We start from the raw sequence: 17,082 nt of genomic DNA, 5'->3' as shown, positions 1-17,082 counted from the left end.
AATTTCAACTTATCCAGTTTGGCGGAAAACTTTTCGCGCAAAATGACTGCAGCCTCACGAATGGTCCGACTAAGATCATCAGGCCTGTAGATAGTTTCAAAGAATTTTTGAAAAGCTTGGATTTCTTTAATATGAGTTGAAGTACCTTTGTGAAAATTCTCCTGCACATCAGCAAAAGCTGCAGTTAGTTCTTGAGCAAGACTATCGGCATCAAAGATTTGGGAGCTATAATAATCCGTCCACCGTTGATGAAAATCTGGTGTAGAGTAAAAAGCAGGTTCGAAAGGAACAGGAGAAAGATTGGTGGTGCCAACGTATTTGTTGATTTTTGTTTCACATTCTCCTTCAGTCAAGTACAAGGTATGGAAACACATATGGCTCCTTTTCTCACATAAGCACTTGGGTTTTATTTGAACCAACCCAAACTGTCTCGAGACCAAATTTGGTTGATAGTACATGAGAATACATTGACCTTTTGATGGTCGAAGGCGATGAGAAAATAACCTTGGAGTCAAAAAGGCTTCCCAAATTTCCATAGACTCAGTTTGTTGATCCTGAGATGTTGATGGGAATTTTCGAGTAAACCATTCGGGACCTATTGTTCTGTGTACAAATGGGGCCATAGAAGGATCGAACTGGTTACGCTGGGCAAACATCATTGAATACGCCAGAAAGTGTTCACAAAGCTTCCCAGGTTCTTCTTTTGGAGTTAGGTAAGCCAACCTGGTCCCTTCTATAGTTCGATTCTTGATTTTGCTATCTTCTTCATTGACATTTCCTCGAAAGGGAAGATGAGTTTGGAATGTAGCGTTAAGCCACAGTTGCAATAGCCAGAAAGGACCAGCATAAAGCAAAGTACCGGATTTGTAATTCTTGGTAAGGTTTGCAGCTTCGCTGAGGTTTTCATAAAGAAACCCTAAAAGCAGTTGGCTGAGGTTGAGCTTTTTTCCAGCATGCAACTGATTAGCCATGCAAAGGTATCTCTTAGCAACTTGTATGGATCTTGAGCAGAAGGCACATCGCGAGAGTCATAGCGCTAAGAAAGCAATATGCTCTTCATCGGAGACTGCCGCTTCGGTGGTGATATGGTGCTTCTGGATGAATGCAGTATAAGTGACTAGCGAGTCATTAAAACCAATAGTATCAGTATCCATTTCATTGGGATCGAAGGTTTCGCCAGTTGGTCGAAGTCCTGTAATCGCAGCCACATCGAAAAGAGTAGGGGTAACCATTCCACATGGGAGATGGAAAGTGTTGTGAGAAGCATCCCAAAAGTGAACCGCTGCTACTAACATGGGTTGGTTATATTTTAAGCCTGTTTTTGACAGTTGAATCAAATCGTATATTCCTAACGATTTCCAGAAGGATTCTTTCTGTTTCTCTACTTTTTCTAACCAGGCATAGTACAAATCAGGATCTTTGGCTAGAGGAATTGACCTAAAAACTTTTACAGAGTTGGTCATATAGTTTACCCTAATTTTCGTCAAAGCCAAAGGGGTTACAGTTGAAGTTTCTTCAATGTTAGCAGATTTTCCTGAGGGAGAACAGCCATTTTCATCTATCTTAATTTATCTAACTAATGGTCTAGTCTTGTAATAAGCAGAGAAGAATCTATTCAGAGATGAAATGTTTTCACCTGGTAACGGACCCATAAAAGCAAGAGATTTTCCAGAAAGTTCAAAGGGAATGATTACCTGGGAAGCGTAAATAGCGCGTATTTCTTCGGTGTTAGGGTTCTGAATGTGCTCTTGTTCCCCAGACCGTGTTGTTGATTGGAGCTTCAGAACAGGTTGAAGAACATTTGAAGATGAAGCCATAGAGAAATTTTTGATTAAGAAAGCAAGATTTTGAAAAGATTGAAGATGTTTGGTTTTTCTGTTGAAGAAGATGAAGAAATAGGAATGAAAGGTTGTATAGAAGTGCAAGACCAAGTATTTAAAGGTTTAACGGAAACCCTTTTTAAATCTTTTGGGTAAAACCCAAAGAACACGTGGCGACTGGTGATTTAATCCGACGGCGGTCGAATAAGTTAGCTTCACTCCTAGTATGTAGGAGTAATGATCAAGAAGTAAGATCAAAAACGTGGGAATGTAAGTTATGAGAAGACATCTTTGAAAATGACAAGACGTTTCGGGAACAGGGTCATCAATGATTATGACGTTAGTCAGCAGTCTTGGAACTCTCAAAGATCAATAAGAAACGAAATCTTATGATGACAAGAAACGCCTATTTCTGTTGATTCTCGAAACAGACATTTATTGGGGGCAATTTGTTAGCTGAAGATTTCGTTTTGTAATATTTGTCCTTCGAAGAAGTGGAAAATCGAAGGAAAGATGGTTACTGATGGCCATCCCTTAAAAATAAAAGAATGGCTACTGATGGCCATGCTTCGAGAATAAAGATTTCTAAGTTTGTTATGAAGATAATGAATACTGAAAGCTAATGAAAGTATGTGTCTTCGGGGACTTAGACAAAATTTATAAAATATATTCAAGTATTATTACTTAGCGTGTTTTCGTAGTGTTTTTAATACACTGCCACGCGTCGAAGACGAACTCAGGCGGGAAGATTTGAAATTCGAAGACGGATTCGTAACTGTCCAAGTAACAGATGGCGTCGCTGGAAGTTCTTATGAGAGACGTGGCAGCAGATTAGTGTAGGACCGTTAAGGTCGAAACTAGTATAAATAGGAGTCTTAATGTTAGGATTCTATGTGTTCATTTTGTACAAATCACTCACATATTTACTCAAGTATCGAGCGTTAAGAGAAAGAGTTCGCTGAGAAAATGTACGTATGACACCACCACTTTAATACATGTGTATTATCTTTCGTTTTCAAATATCTTTCAGAATTACTGCATTCCATTTACTTCTTGCTATTTACATTTCTGTATCTTTACTTTAATGCCATTTACTTTCGAATTACTTTCATGTTGTTTACTTTCAAAGTCTTTAACGTTTCTGCATTCTAAGATTCTTTACGTTTTAACAGTCCTTTAGTTTCATATGTTATGTTACTTATCTTTTTATTGAAATCATACTTACATATAACAAAGTGATTATCAAGATTACTTGTTCTTTAATCGAACAACGCTTATTGAAGAAGACGAATCATGAATATGGTTCAAATGAACATTGATAACAATCTTTTTGACTATGTGTCCTAGGATCAATCTAGTCGATCCTGCGAGTAACCAAATCATATTTATTATAGTTTGGAAGACTAGCGGTTGTTTACCGGAAATCACCGTAAACACCCGCGAGTTGCAGAAATGACAAATTCCACTGATGCCTTAAAATCCAACCAAATGAGAATGCATGTCTATATCAGCTACCTATTTTAAATGTAATTACTATATAATGCATTTTAAACGACCTATTTTACCTAATACTTTCATCAAATCTAAAAATAAATGAAATGAGAAATTTATCGAATGAGAGTTGTGGATGAAAAGCTTGAATGTAGTGAGTGGAATGACCTGAGACTAAATGTAATAAAGTAGTAGTAGTGGTGAACCTTTATAAATATACTCGAAGAAACTCACTCACGAGCTCAAATGGGGTTTTAGTAAAGTTGCAACAAATGAAGAAGGAAGAGGGAGGGTCTGACGTGGGTATATGAATTAAATGCGTCCGGAGATGTATTTTTGTAAAACTCATCGAATTTTGAATAAGAGTTGTTACAAAAATACATCTCAGGACTCACCCTAATATTGATACAGAGGTGTATCTTCTGACTAAATTTTAGAAAAATAAAAATGTCTCACCAATTTACACAAACGAGTGTGAAAAAATGACGCGTTCAAAAAATTTATCTCTTGAATTTTAAAAAACCGTCATGACTTGTGGAGTAATGTGAGTGAATATTCCTCTTATCTTTTTCAATTAATCATTTTTTTATTAGCTATGTAGCTCAAAATTCTAAAATTGGAACTTAAAAGTCTTCGGATAAATTACAAAATCTACCACCAAAAGACAAAGTTGATTTCATAAATTTGCGAAACATAATCAAATGGTATTATCTTTTCTTCCTTCGTAATCAAATAAACAATTTAATGCTTTTATAGTCCAAACTGAAAATAAAAATTGTAAACATAACATTTGTAAATATTTGTGTTAAAACAACTTGGCTGGATTGAAATTAGACATTTTTAAATAATAAAAAATTGTTTCTTCAGTTTCAGAAATTTGTTTCATAAATTATCATCCAGTTGAAAAAAGTGAGCATAGAAAAGAAGGTTCTCCGACAGAAATTCCACGTGGTGGTTTCTGGTTGTAGCGTTTTAAGAACGCAGACTCAAAGCTGCACTCAGTGACAAAAGTTCCAAAAGTGACGTGTTTGTTTAACTCAATCTTTAAATTCAACGATACCCAATGCTGCTTATAAAATACGATACCCAATGCCAAAAATTGATTTTTATTTTTAAGAATTCTCGTACTTTCTTTCTTTCTTATTATAAATATAAATAATTTATAGGAAATTTTTATCAATAAAATAAAAACACTATGAGAGTTGGATTGAGAGGATTAGCTTCTCCAATAAAATAGGTTTAGCTCCTCCATTTAAGCTCAATAGGTAAACATGAGTTAGAGGTGAATTGTCAATGAACATCATAGATTTGATCTCTTTAGTTTTAGAATGAGATCATTTTTTTATTCATCTTTTAGAATGAAATCATTTGATCTCTTTAGTTTTAGGCATGCACATAACTTTTATATTTTCTTTGAGAGAGTTAAGAATCACATCCTCTGTCTTTATCAATATTAGGGGCGAGAATAGGCTAAACTGAGTTAGGTTTTGTCAAGTCTGAGTTTGATCTGGTGAAAAATTTAAAGTTTAAGTCTGGCCTATAGTCTATTGTAAGCTTATTTTTTTTGTCTAAGTCTATCCTTTTTAAGGCCTAACCAATTGAACTATCAGTGAAATTAAATGTTTTATTTACATTGACTTATTTGAATTTACCTATTAGTATAAATTTTGTAATTATTTGTTTCAAAAAACTTATAGAATCATAAGATTTATTTTCATTTTATTTTCATAATTTCTATAAGATAAGTAAGATTTAGTTTTATATTTTAATTCAAAGTACAAAATACAATATAATAATAAAATTATTCATATTTATTTAAATAGGTCAGTCTCATAGACTTAAAAAGTTTTTTATATGGCATGTGGCTTAATCTTTTTAGTTAAATAGACTTATAAAAAAATCTAACATTTTTTATTTACATAAAAAGTCTAACCTGACTTAGACCTATGTAGGTTGGACCGTAGATCCCTGTTAGTCAGTCTGGCCTGTTCCCACTCTTTTATTTCTGCTCAATGAATTTACTTTAAGGATTTGATTTTTTATGTTTTATTTTATATTTTTTTATATTTTTATATTTTTTTCATCCTTAGATTAGAACAAAATGGGGCCGCATAAGATGCGACAATAAATTGGAGACTGAGTGGAAAATTAGTTATAGAGATGTTGGTTGAGGATATTTTTCTATTAATAGGCATGCGAATAATTTTTATATTTTCTTTGACGGCTTAAAAATTTAAAAATCATATCCTCTGTTGAATTCTTAAATTCAAGGACCTTATTTTCAAAAAGAATGATTTTGGAGAAGTTTTATAGATTGAAAGAAAATTTCACATTTTTTAAGCACTCGTTGCTTAGAATTTCACTTTTTAAAAAATAAATACATAATATTTCAAATATTTATTTACTCATATATAATTACTAGCTAAACTAAATTAACGGAATAAATTTTACTTTCACTACTATTATCTTCTTAAATAAAAATTTTCTACTGTTATCAAATCTTTTAAAAGTATGCTCTCAGGATTACTTTCACTCTATGGACTAGTATATGAAATAGGCCATTTTTTTTATGAACAGTTCACTCATACGTACAATATTCATTTCAGCAATGCTATGTGTACACTAAAGTGTACACCTACACCGTATTGGTGTATGTACGGACGGCACTGTTCATGTACGGACGGTACTATTCACCGTCCGTACATGAACAGTGCAATATTATATTAATATTTTTTTTATGTTTTTTATTTATTTTTTTAAATATTATTTTTTAAAAAAAATATTTTTTTTTATATTTTTTTTAAAAAATATTTGACAATACCTGCAGATTTACTTCCGGATTTACCTGCATTTAAAATTATCTGCGGATTTACCTAAATTCGCAAGTAAATCCGCAGATATTGTCAAATTCGTAGGTAAATCTGCAAATAAATTCGCAGGTATTGTCAAATTCGTAGATAAATCCGCAAGTAAAATCCGCAGGTATTATCAAATCCGTAGGTAAATCCGGAAATAAATCAGCAGGTATTGTCAAATATGTTTTAAAAAAACATAAAAAAAAATTTTAAAAAAATAAGATTTTAAAAAAAATGTAAAAAAAAATTAATATAATATTGCACTGTTCATGTACGGACGGTGAATAGTACCGTCCGTACATGAACAGTGTCGTCCGTACATACGGTGTAGGTGTACACTTTGGTGTACAAATAGCATTATTGTATTCATTTTAGCACTTTAATTGGTATACAATATAATTCATAGGCCTTATGGTCCAATTCCAATCATTAAAGTCTTAGATTATTATAAATTGAATAAATAACAATTTCTTCTTTCTCCATATTTTTTAAATTTTAAATAATTTGATCATTGATTAAAATTTGAACATACCAACCGGCACCTCGCGTAGATTGGGCAACAAAAATAACAAAATATTAAAAATAAAAAATTTAAAACTAAATTAAAAAGATAAACATGATTGGATTGGATGTGAGATTGAATAATTATCACCAAAAAAATAGCGAGAATAATTAATTATCACTAAAATATAGCGAGAATAGTTTTTGTTACACTATAAATATATGTGTATAAAAGAAAACGCGAACCCAAAAGCATTGGCGTGTGAAGAACAACAAGTGTGAAACAATCATGTCAGACGAGGAACACCACTTCGAGTCCAAAGCTGATGCTGGTGCATCCAAGACATATCCACAACAAGCTGGAACCATTCGCAAAAATGGTCACATTGTTATCAAAAACAGACCCTGCAAGGTTCTTTAATCTTTCTTTCCTTCAATTTTGATCAATTTTAGTGTTGACTTTTCTAATAATTGATATGATGAATCAAACCCTATTAGGTTATATTATGAGTTTTGTTTTATGGTTTTTGTTTTGTTTTGTTGGTGACAGGTAGTTGAAGTTTCAACTTCAAAAACTGGGAAGCATGGACATGCTAAGTGTCACTTTGTTGCTATTGATATCTTCACTGGGAAAAAGCTTGAGGATATTGTTCCTTCTTCTCATAACTGTGATGTATGATTTTGATTTTGGATTTGAATTTTCATCTAGTCTTTAATTGATTGATTAATTGACTAGGGTTGATGTGTTTGTTTATGGTTACATCAGGTTCCTCATGTTAATCGTACCGATTACCAGCTCATTGATATCTCTGAGGATGGATTTGTAAGATTTCACACAAACCTTGTTCCTTCTTGTTTATTGTCTTGAAGTAGGTTTATGATCTAAAGCTCTCTTTGGATTAACCTATCTGATCTTATCTAGTGATCAGAGCCGTCTCAAGTTTTTGGAGATCATATGTAGATTAGTTGCAGTTTAACCATGACTAAGCAAATAGGCCCTATTTAACTACCGTTTAAATGTTACAAACATTTTATGTAACCATTTAGCAAAGGTTTAATCGCGATAAATTTTGGATTCTGTGTAGTAGTTCGCCTCTCTGCGGTCGTGTTGTGATATAATCACTTGTGAGACTGTTTAAAAGAGTCTATGGACACAACTTTTAACATGTCCACAAGTTGTTTTTAACTTATTTTTATAAGCTACTCAAGATCAGAACCCTCTTTGAGAAGGTGCAAGACGAGTTGCCTTTCAGGAGTTAAAATTTGACACGATTAAACCATAATTAAAAAAGGTCTCATAAATATGTTTCACGGTTAAACCATAGCAAAATAGGGTCCCAATTTATTTTGTGACAACTAAACCATAGTTAACCTATACTGCCATACTGGGTCTTCGAAAACTTAAGACAGGCTTGCTCAAAATAGCTTATGAAAGTTGACTTTATTTTATTTGTCATAGAAATAGTTTATTCAAGCACTAATTATATGATCTAAACTTTTATGCTATAAGCATTTGATTAAACAATGGTTAAAGTAGTACTTTCCTGAGATAACTTTTGATAAACAATGTTAAAGTAGTTTACATTAAAAGTTAATGAATTTATAGTTAATGTTTTTTAAATGGTCAATTAGTTAATAAATTGGTGGATAATTTGTTTGTGACACTGTCTCTTGAACCAAAGATGTTTTTCTTTGAATGTGTAGGTGAGTCTGCTGACTGAGAGCGGTGGTACTAAGGATGACCTTAAGCTTCCGACCGATGATAGTCTGCTTTCGCAGGTAAGTTTGTTTGATAATCTGGACTGCTTTTACATGTTGTGTTGAATAGTTGCTTGAGATTAATCAGAGATATTTACTACTTTGTTGTACTGATTTCAAATTCTGTGATGCAGATCAAGGATGGATTCAACGAAGGTAAAGATCTGATTGTGTCTGTCATGTCGGCCATGGGTGAGGAGCAGATTTGCGGCCTTAAGGACGTTGGCCCTAAGTAATAAATCCATGAATGCCGCTTGGAATTGAGATGCTATATTTAATATTTCTGTGTGTTTGCTGTGTAAAGAGATTAATCTATGTTTGTGCAATTCTTACAAGATATGGTAATGGTTGAGTTTATTGAGTCTTTGACCACTTATTTTTTGTGGTCTGAGATCAATGCTAGAACCACCAAGACTGTTTTATGCTGTGAAGAAGTTACATTGGCTACTACTATGTAACACTTATTTATGTGCTTATCTATAAGACCCTCTAACTTTTCTACTATAGTTCTCTTCAATTTGATTTATTTCTTAGTTGCAACTGAATTTTATGTTTTGTTATGGGAAAAGAACACACTGATCCCTATATTCTGTGCTCATTTTCTTTCTGCATTTTTCTATTATCTTAAATGTTTAGTATCAATAGAATTTAGATCTTCTCCGGTCGGTGTTATTGAGCAGCCGATTGCGTTGACCCAAACATAAGATGGTCAATCTCTCGCTCGGGGCCTCTAAACAAAATCATTTTTTCCACAAGGAATTAGGCCTCTATGTTCAATATAAACTAACGATGTACAATTCCGTTAGGCGGGCACCGTTGGTAGCTATGTTGCGATATTCAATTGGAGGAGCTTGAATTTGAACTCGCGGCATCTTACATATTCATCTTTTAAGAAGTTGAAATTTTACTATTATACTACTAATCAAAATATTAAAATTTAATGACCTACTTTAGAATAGGAGACCTTGTTTCAAATGCTTTTTTGTAAAAATTATAATTTTTTCATGTGAGCTCAACTAAAATACTTGTGAAAGTATGAAAATAGCATAACAAAAGTTCTCCACCAGATTTGAACCCTGGTTCTGAAGTTATTGCTAAAATCTTTAATAACTCACCATATCCAAAATATATTACCCTTTCTTATCAATATACTTATAATTATATTACATTTTGTTGGTATGATGCTACAACTAGCCTTATCCTAAGTAGGGTAAGTTACATGAGTCAAGTTTTCTATAGTATTCTGTTAAGAGTTCCACATCGGATAATATATGATCTGAACATGTCCTTATAAGTGGGGGCAATCCTCACCCTACAAGTCGGTTTTGTAGGGTTGAGTTAGGCCTAACCACACTTCTTAACATGGTATCAAGAGCCTCGTTTAAGATCCGGTGGGCCACCTTCTATGATTTTTGCTATCGGGCCACCCACCATTTATTTCCACGCTCCAGTTGTTTAGTCCTGGGCGTGAGAGGGTGTGTTAAGAGTCCCACATCGGACAATATATGGCCTGAACATGTCCTTATAAGTGGGGGCAATCCTCACCCTACAAGCCGGTTTTGTAGGGATGAGTTAGGCCTAACCACATTTCTTAACATATTCTATTAATAATCATGCTTTTAACCAAATTATTAATATCAAGATTTTTTAATAATTTTTTTATAGTCTTTCTAAGTCTTCCTTTTCTCTTCTTCTCGCTGTTTGATTTATCTCCATCTGATATACACTTCTTACCACAAAACCTATAGTTTTTTCTCTACAGCCTACATGTTAAAATCACTTAAGTCTATATTCCACCATCTTCTCTACTATAGGTGCTACCCTAACACACTAATATTTTTCATTTTTAATCCTATCCTGTCTAGTCTTACCACACATTCAATGCAACATCATCATCTCGCCTACACTTTATTCTCGTCCCAACTTTCTATCCTGTACAATATCACAACCTTATTGTAGTTCGATAAAATTTCCCCTTTAGTTTGAACGACACCTTTTCGTCACATAAAACCCTTGAAACCCTCCATTTTAGTCATCCAACTTGAATTCGATGGTTTACACCCTCTTCTATTTCTCCATCATTTTGTATTATGAAGCTAAGATATTTAAACTTTGACTTAAGGAATGATATTATCTCCAACTTTCACCTCTAAGTTAGAAACACTTCTTATTCTTTTGTTGAACTTACATTTTATATACTCCGCCTTACTTATGCTAATGAGTTTCTAAAACTTGGCTCCGAGTCTTCAATCTCTTATTTAAATGCTCCTCCGACTCTCTAAGTAAGACTATAACATTTACAAAAGAACATGCATTTCGATAATAGCTTTTGGATGTATTCCATGAGTATTTCTAAAATTAAGATAAAAAGGTAGAGACTTAGGGTTAATGCTAACCTATTCTGTTATAGTATGTCTCTCCACTCTAAATATGCACAATAGTCGACACCCCGTTATACATACACATCTTAAATAGGAACATATTTAATTCTTTCCCATTTTTTTTCTCTGTTTTTTTATAAAATTTCTCTAGACACTAGTATATTCTTTGAAAAAAATCTCCAAAACATAATTCACCTCTTTTCTTAACAAATTAAACTATAAAAACATTAACTAATTCTCTCTCACAAAGGATAATATATATAAAATAATATCAATCATCAAAAAGTTATTCAACACAATCAACTTTTTAAATTTTTGCATTACACTCATATTTATATTTTGAGGCAGAAGTCTGTACTATTAAGCACCATAAATTTTATGTCATTTTCACTAAAATAAACTTCCTTGAAAAGTTTAGGCATGTTAAAGTGATAGTCTAGCTTTTGCTGGTTGCAGATGGTCTTTTACTTGTTACCATTGCACTTCATCAAAGCGAGAAAAATTGTAACTCTCTCCTTTATGATATCTTAAGAAAAATTATCGCATGGAAGAACTATAAATCAAAAAGTTGCCAAAATAACAAACACTCAGAATAAGCTTATAAATAAAACATGCAACTGCGCATCAAGTTTGAGTCTGTGTTTGGGTAATTAGTTCAGCTAAAATAGAAATGTGAAATGATCATCAGTAGTTGCTCATTTAATTGTCAATCTTCATTATATGCAGAACATCACCGCTCAAATGATCATCCTTTAACTCTCATATTTTTTGGTCTGAATTCATTACTTCCTCTTGATGATATCGACGTGTGCAGAAGATTTCTGATTTGATTATGGCTATCTTGATGATCGAACGATGGTTCCAAGCCAGTCATCAGGGATGCTGTTTCTTAGATCTCCATTTAAGGCCTTTAATGAATGGCTTGTTGCTGCCTAAAATACATTTCATGTTTTATTAATTAGAAGCTATAAGATATAACTAAAACAAGCATGTGAAACATAACAAACAGAAAATTACTTTTACAATGTAAACATCAATTCCAAGTTTTGCTATCATTGCAGCTTCTGAGATCTTTGTTTTCATCCCACCAGTTGTATCATGGGCAGCAACAGTTAGCTCAACTGTAAATAAAAATCACATAAACAGAAAAATTTAATCACATGCATGTAATGTTCATCACTTAATAAACAAAATGTTTAAGTCTGCTTACTTGAGTTCTGCAACTTTGGTTTTATGACTGACCAGCTTCCATCTTCAGCAACAGCTGTCATTATTGAAAAACTTGCGATATGAAGAAACTAAAATAGGTCATATGAAAAGTAAATCTTACAACAATGGCTCACCAATCTCCTTTAAGAGTATCGCATCAGGTTCTGATGGTGGCCGATCATATACTCCATATACATCTGTCTTTCATTCATGATTAATGGAAAACATTCATGTAACAATTTCTAATATTTGAGATATGTAAGTGGTATAGCATGTCGCAATTCAAGAATAAAAATGGATATGCATGACATATGGAGGATACCAAGAAAACAACATATTTAGGCTTTGAGTATGCTGCAAGATGACTTATGATAACATCTCCACTCAAAATAGTGCATCCCTGAAATGTAAAAGTTAATGCAAAAACGACGAATTTTGTTATTAATGAACGATAAAACTTAATAGACCGAGTCTCTACCTGGATCTCATCAAGCACTGCATCTCCATGCAGAACCTAGAAAAATTGTAACAAGGAAAGGTCACAAGAGTGGTAAAAAATTACTAAAAAATTCCGAAGTTTTATAAACTGAAGAATTAAATCTTACAGGTGTAAAACCAGAATCAATAGCCCTAGCCACGGGAGATAAATCGGCTGAAGATATCTGCACAAGTTGAATATGAACTTAGACTATTAACTTTATCTGAATAGGAAAGCAACACAAAACTATAATCCATTTTTAATGAATATGATCCAGCATATATTCAGTTGAGAGTTTACTTACATGTCTTTCACCAGTGATCCATCCACACGAGAAAGGTGACATTCCGACTGAAGGAATGCCCTCTGCAAAGAGAAAAAAAATTTAGAATAATGAATTTCTATACTTTGTAAAGAGTTTGAAGCCAAAAAAAGGGTGAAACTATAGATTGCAATAGTTACGACGCTACCTCTGGCTAGTGCTCTAACGATTTCAAGATTGAGAGTGGTTACCTGAAATTAAAATTAAATGGAATGCTAAGCATGGTATCACACTTAGCTCATAGGTGGAAGATGCACTTATATAACAGTCAAAGTGTAAAACTCGCCTTTAAAAATTCCGAATATACAACTGTTAAAAGATCTTAAAAAATTGGCAATGATTACTTACAGAGATTCGTGTAGCAACAAAGCCGCCTTTGACAAGAGGTTTATCCAGGTTTCCCTTGTGAACACCAGACTTGCTAGCTTGGAAATGCCCAAAAGAACCTGAGAGCACCATAGATACTAATATGAACTAATTGCTTATCATTAAGAATTAATATCCAGTTTTTAAACATTACATATAATGTGAAGCAAGGTTGTCAAATCACAATTAAAATTGTAAATAAAGCACTTCTAGTGCAAAACTTCTTAAAGTCTTGTTTTAATAAACAACTAAATTAAGCACTTATAACATAATCATTTCTACAGCAAAAGATAAAATAAAGTCAAACTGTTTTCATATTAAGGTATAAGCTATTTTTATTAGCTATCCAGAAGAACTTATGAAAATAAGCTGCAAGCAACATATAAACATGTCATATGCTGTTTCCATAAGCTGCAAACAACTTATAGATATAGACAAGGACAAAACTGATGTAATAGATTATCATTGAAGAATTAAGGGAGCATATGGAAGTGTTTATTGAACTTATCTTATGACATCAACACTTATATAGTATTTGAAAGAACGTATAAAATTAGCTTATGATATGTCCTGTCCATAAGCTGTTTTCAACATATTTTCATAAACTTTCATGTATAGCTTACAAAAACAACTTATAAAGAGTTAATGACTTAATGGCTATTTTACATTCAATTGTAACAACCATTCATTCACAAACTCTATGATAAGTGCTTATTAAACACTTAAAATTTTTACCTAGAATTCCCTTATACCACAATGGGTTAATTCCTATCTCTTCAAGATATACCTATGATGATTAATAGGTACGGGTACGGTACCCGGTGCGGGTACCGGTACGGGATACGGCATTTTAAAATAAAAAATCAAGGTACGGGTACGTTGATAAAAAAGTAAGAGTTTTCTATAAAATGTACGAATAGGAAACTAAATTGTTAGGATGAAAAAACTAAAACATAACTATATTATATTGATATTTGAGAAAACCACAAATTTCACTCAAAATTGAATAATGAAAAAAAACGAAGTACCACGAGTACGGTACGTGTACCTAGTACCGGTACTTAATCATCATTTTAAAAGTACTCATGCTTCAGAGAGATATACCAATATAAGCATACATACAATTCATCTAATATCATCATTAATTGAACCAAAATGTTTAACTCAGAGGGAAAAATTCGAGGAACCTGCTCCATGAACAACAATGAAACGGCTACATTCGGAGACATAATCATCTCCAAAATCTTCTGGTTTACAACAGATTTCAGATTCACCAGGTTTCTTGCTCCAATCCATCCCCGGAGGCTTCTCAGAAGTAGCAATCATGGCTTGCCTAAGCTGTTCTGAAACTTTGTGAAGAATTTCCTCATTTATCTTCTCTAGCTCATTTTTGCAAGTTATTGCAGCACCTCCTGAACACAAAAGAATTTTACTGTCACTAAGTAAAAAAAGTCCTCATAGCTAAACACAGTATAGCACCGACACTTCAAATTGATGGCTGTGCCTAAGTCCTCATAGCTAAACACAGTATAGCACCGACACTTCAAAAGAATTTTACTGTCACTAAGGACATGCCCGGCGGATCGAGTCTGTTTTGCCACTCGTAGACACCAGCACGATACAGACACATGTATCATTCATGTGTGTTTTAACTTTTGTTTTATCTACATGCAACAGTTTTTGTTTTATCTTTTGAAAGAGCCAAAAGTAATTCTAGTGGTGTAGAACTGATTTTAGAATGATTTTGAAGTGTTTGATTCTTCTAAAGAATAATTGATTCTGCCTCTAGAGTTGATTTTATTTGAAGTTAGAATTTGTAACTTTTGAATTTAAACGCGATTTTTACATTGAAATTTATTAGTCAACTTAATTTTGCATAAAGTTTAGTATGTTTAGTTCTGCAGTGGAAAAAAAATGATTATGAGTATATGCAAAATTGATTCTGGCTAAAGTGAGTTGAACCTAAAGTGATTTATGTTTAGATAAATTATTGCAAGTGTGTTGGACCATAAATATTTAGGCTCAAAAGCTAGAAACCATACTTAAAGCTTAAGTAGAATCAGTTCTAAAAAACATTTGTGAAAAACATAATCAATTATACTCAGAGCAATCAATCAAACATGTCATAATCAATTCATCATGTCTAAAAACAATTAGTACTCCAACCTTGAAACCAAATATACACTAAACATTCCAAGAATAATGGATTTCATTGAAATAATAGAGAACAGTTTTATGGGTCATTTAATCATTAAAAAAAAGCAGAAACACAAGACAACCTAGATGCTTATACACTAAAAAAATGCTTAATTTGAGATGCTATAGACAATCAACATGGTAAAGAAATGAAGCAAAAGCAGAGAGAAAGAGAGAGTGATACCTAATTTTACAATACAGCGGATAGGTTGAGTGAAGGGAGAATGAGAAGTTTGTGTTTGATTCTGATTACTGTTATGCGCCATTTACGAGTTAGAAAAGTGAAGAGTCAAAGGAAGAATGAGAGTGAGATCAACACTGAAATCGTTGCTTATGACATGGACAATGGTTGTAGTTTAAACTTGTCTGTAATAGACAAGTGCGCCTTTATATAATAGATTATTCTTATAAAAGTTACTAGCGTGCACCCCGTGTACATAGTGCAATCCTTTTCTTTATTAAAGGTGAAGTAAAATTTTTATTTTATAGTACATTTAAGATTAATTATGATCTAGAGAATAATCTATTAAGATTGTATGCAATGCATCCAAGAAGGTAATCATCATCATAAGAGTTAGATTACTCTATCTTTCTCACTCACTGTTATGCACAATCTAATGAATTTTAATACTAATATGAGGCCGTCTTTAAGAGTGTGCAAGACAATTTTCCGTACAAGATTTCACATTTATCAAGGTTAAATTATAGTTAAATATGGTCTCATAAAATATTCGTCAAGTTAAATTATGATTAAATAATGTTTCTATTTATTTCGTCGTAGTTAAATTATGACTAACCAATACGGAGCCTCTAAAAACTTGAAACGCTTCTAACTCTATTCACTTTTTTATTTAATTGTGCGCTTAGTGTGATAAGAATCAACACAAGAATAAAGTATGTGTAATAGAGATGAGAATATTGCCGTGAATGTGTGGTAAGATTCGATAGGATAAAATTAGAAATGAAAATATTAAAGAGTGTCAAGATAGCGTCTATAGTAGAGAAGATGGTGAAAAATAGACTTATGTTGTTTGAGCATGTAGAGAGAAGACTTATAGATTCTGTAGTAAAGAGAGTAGATCATATGGAGAGAAGCCAGACAATTTGAAGAAGAGGAAGACATAGAAAGACTATACGAGAACTTATTAAGAAGATTTCGAGAATAATGATTTGGATAAAAACATGATCTTTGATAGAATATTATGGCAAAAATTTATCTATGTAGTTGACTTCACCTATTGGGATAAGACTTTGTTGTTGTTGTTGTTATTGTTGTAGTATTTTTGCACCTAATGTGTAATTATTAGTAAGTTTTAAGTCAAAAATAAAAATTTAAAAGTTTAGTTGGGTTAGAAATTGTTTCTAATATTAACGGAGTGTATTAGAAATTACATATAGGTTTTTTTTTATTATTTATAAATCGTTATTTATCTTTTCAAAAGCGCCCTTATCCATAAAGTTAGGAAATCCTAAATATTTAAAGTATAATTTGTTGAAGTTGATGTTATGAAAGATCAAAATTTTGTTTATGTTTTCTTCCTTTTGCAATCTAGATCTATTGTAGTTTTTGTATAATCTATCATTTTGTTTACTTTCCCTAGTTATGGATATGTATTTCACTCATTGTCTCCCCTATTACCCTATGTTATACACACATTACCTCTATCACTACTCACAATATTCCACAATATGCACCTTTTATCTC

The 17,082-nt window shown here is 32.6% G+C and overlaps 2 protein-coding genes across 2 annotated transcripts; one reads left to right on the top strand and one right to left on the bottom strand.

Annotated features, from left to right (window-relative positions):
• The first annotated feature begins 6,899 nt into the window (after nt 1-6,899).
• On the top strand, nt 6,900-8,929 carry LOC131651693 (eukaryotic translation initiation factor 5A-5-like). Its single transcript, XM_058921372.1, has 5 exons — nt 6,900-7,079; nt 7,218-7,340; nt 7,434-7,490; nt 8,372-8,446; nt 8,560-8,929. Exons 1-5 carry the CDS (start codon nt 6,957-6,959, stop codon nt 8,659-8,661), a joined length of 480 nt encoding a protein of 159 aa, XP_058777355.1. The 5' UTR covers nt 6,900-6,956; the 3' UTR covers nt 8,662-8,929.
• Nucleotides 8,930-11,399: 2,470 nt separating this feature from the next.
• On the bottom strand, nt 11,400-15,739 carry LOC131646511 (isopentenyl phosphate kinase-like). Its single transcript, XM_058916535.1, has 12 exons — nt 15,562-15,739; nt 14,369-14,593; nt 13,164-13,261; nt 12,964-13,006; nt 12,798-12,859; nt 12,621-12,677; nt 12,494-12,529; nt 12,338-12,415; nt 12,150-12,216; nt 12,017-12,070; nt 11,824-11,927; nt 11,400-11,738 (listed from the first exon to the last, which is right to left on the bottom strand). The coding sequence occupies exons 1-12, from the start codon at nt 15,641-15,643 to the stop codon at nt 11,643-11,645; spliced, it is 1,002 nt and encodes a 333-aa protein (XP_058772518.1). The 5' UTR covers nt 15,644-15,739; the 3' UTR covers nt 11,400-11,642.
• Nucleotides 15,740-17,082: the final 1,343 nt, after the last annotated feature.

The sequence above is a fragment of the Vicia villosa genome, linkage group LG2, assembly GCF_029867415.1.
Source record: "Vicia villosa cultivar HV-30 ecotype Madison, WI linkage group LG2, Vvil1.0, whole genome shotgun sequence".
Lineage (NCBI taxonomy): Eukaryota > Viridiplantae > Streptophyta > Magnoliopsida > Fabales > Fabaceae > Vicia > Vicia villosa.
Note: the sequence above shows the minus strand (reverse complement) of the source record. Positions and strands in the feature narration are given on the sequence as shown.

What these genes read in the sequence shown, in the direction of transcription:
- LOC131651693 (XM_058921372.1), top strand. Translation starts at nt 6,957, where the DNA reads ATGTCAGACGAGGAACACCACTTCGAGTCCAAAGCTGATGCTGGTGCA. An exon ending in ATATCTCTGAGGATGGATTT is followed by an intron (nt 7,491 to 8,371) that starts GTAAGATTTCAC and finishes TTGAATGTGTAG; the next exon opens with GTGAGTCTGCTGACTGAGAG. An exon ending in ATGATAGTCTGCTTTCGCAG is followed by an intron (nt 8,447 to 8,559) that starts GTAAGTTTGTTT and finishes TCTGTGATGCAG; the next exon opens with ATCAAGGATGGATTCAACGA.
- LOC131646511 (XM_058916535.1), bottom strand. Translation starts at nt 15,643, where the DNA reads ATGGCGCATAACAGTAATCAGAATCAAACACAAACTTCTCATTCTCCC. An exon ending in TTGTTGCTACACGAATCTCT is followed by an intron (nt 13,007 to 13,163) that starts GTAAGTAATCAT and finishes TTTTAATTTCAG; the next exon opens with GTAACCACTCTCAATCTTGA. An exon ending in CTAAATATGTTGTTTTCTTG is followed by an intron (nt 12,217 to 12,337) that starts GTATCCTCCATA and finishes CATGAATGAAAG; the next exon opens with ACAGATGTATATGGAGTATA.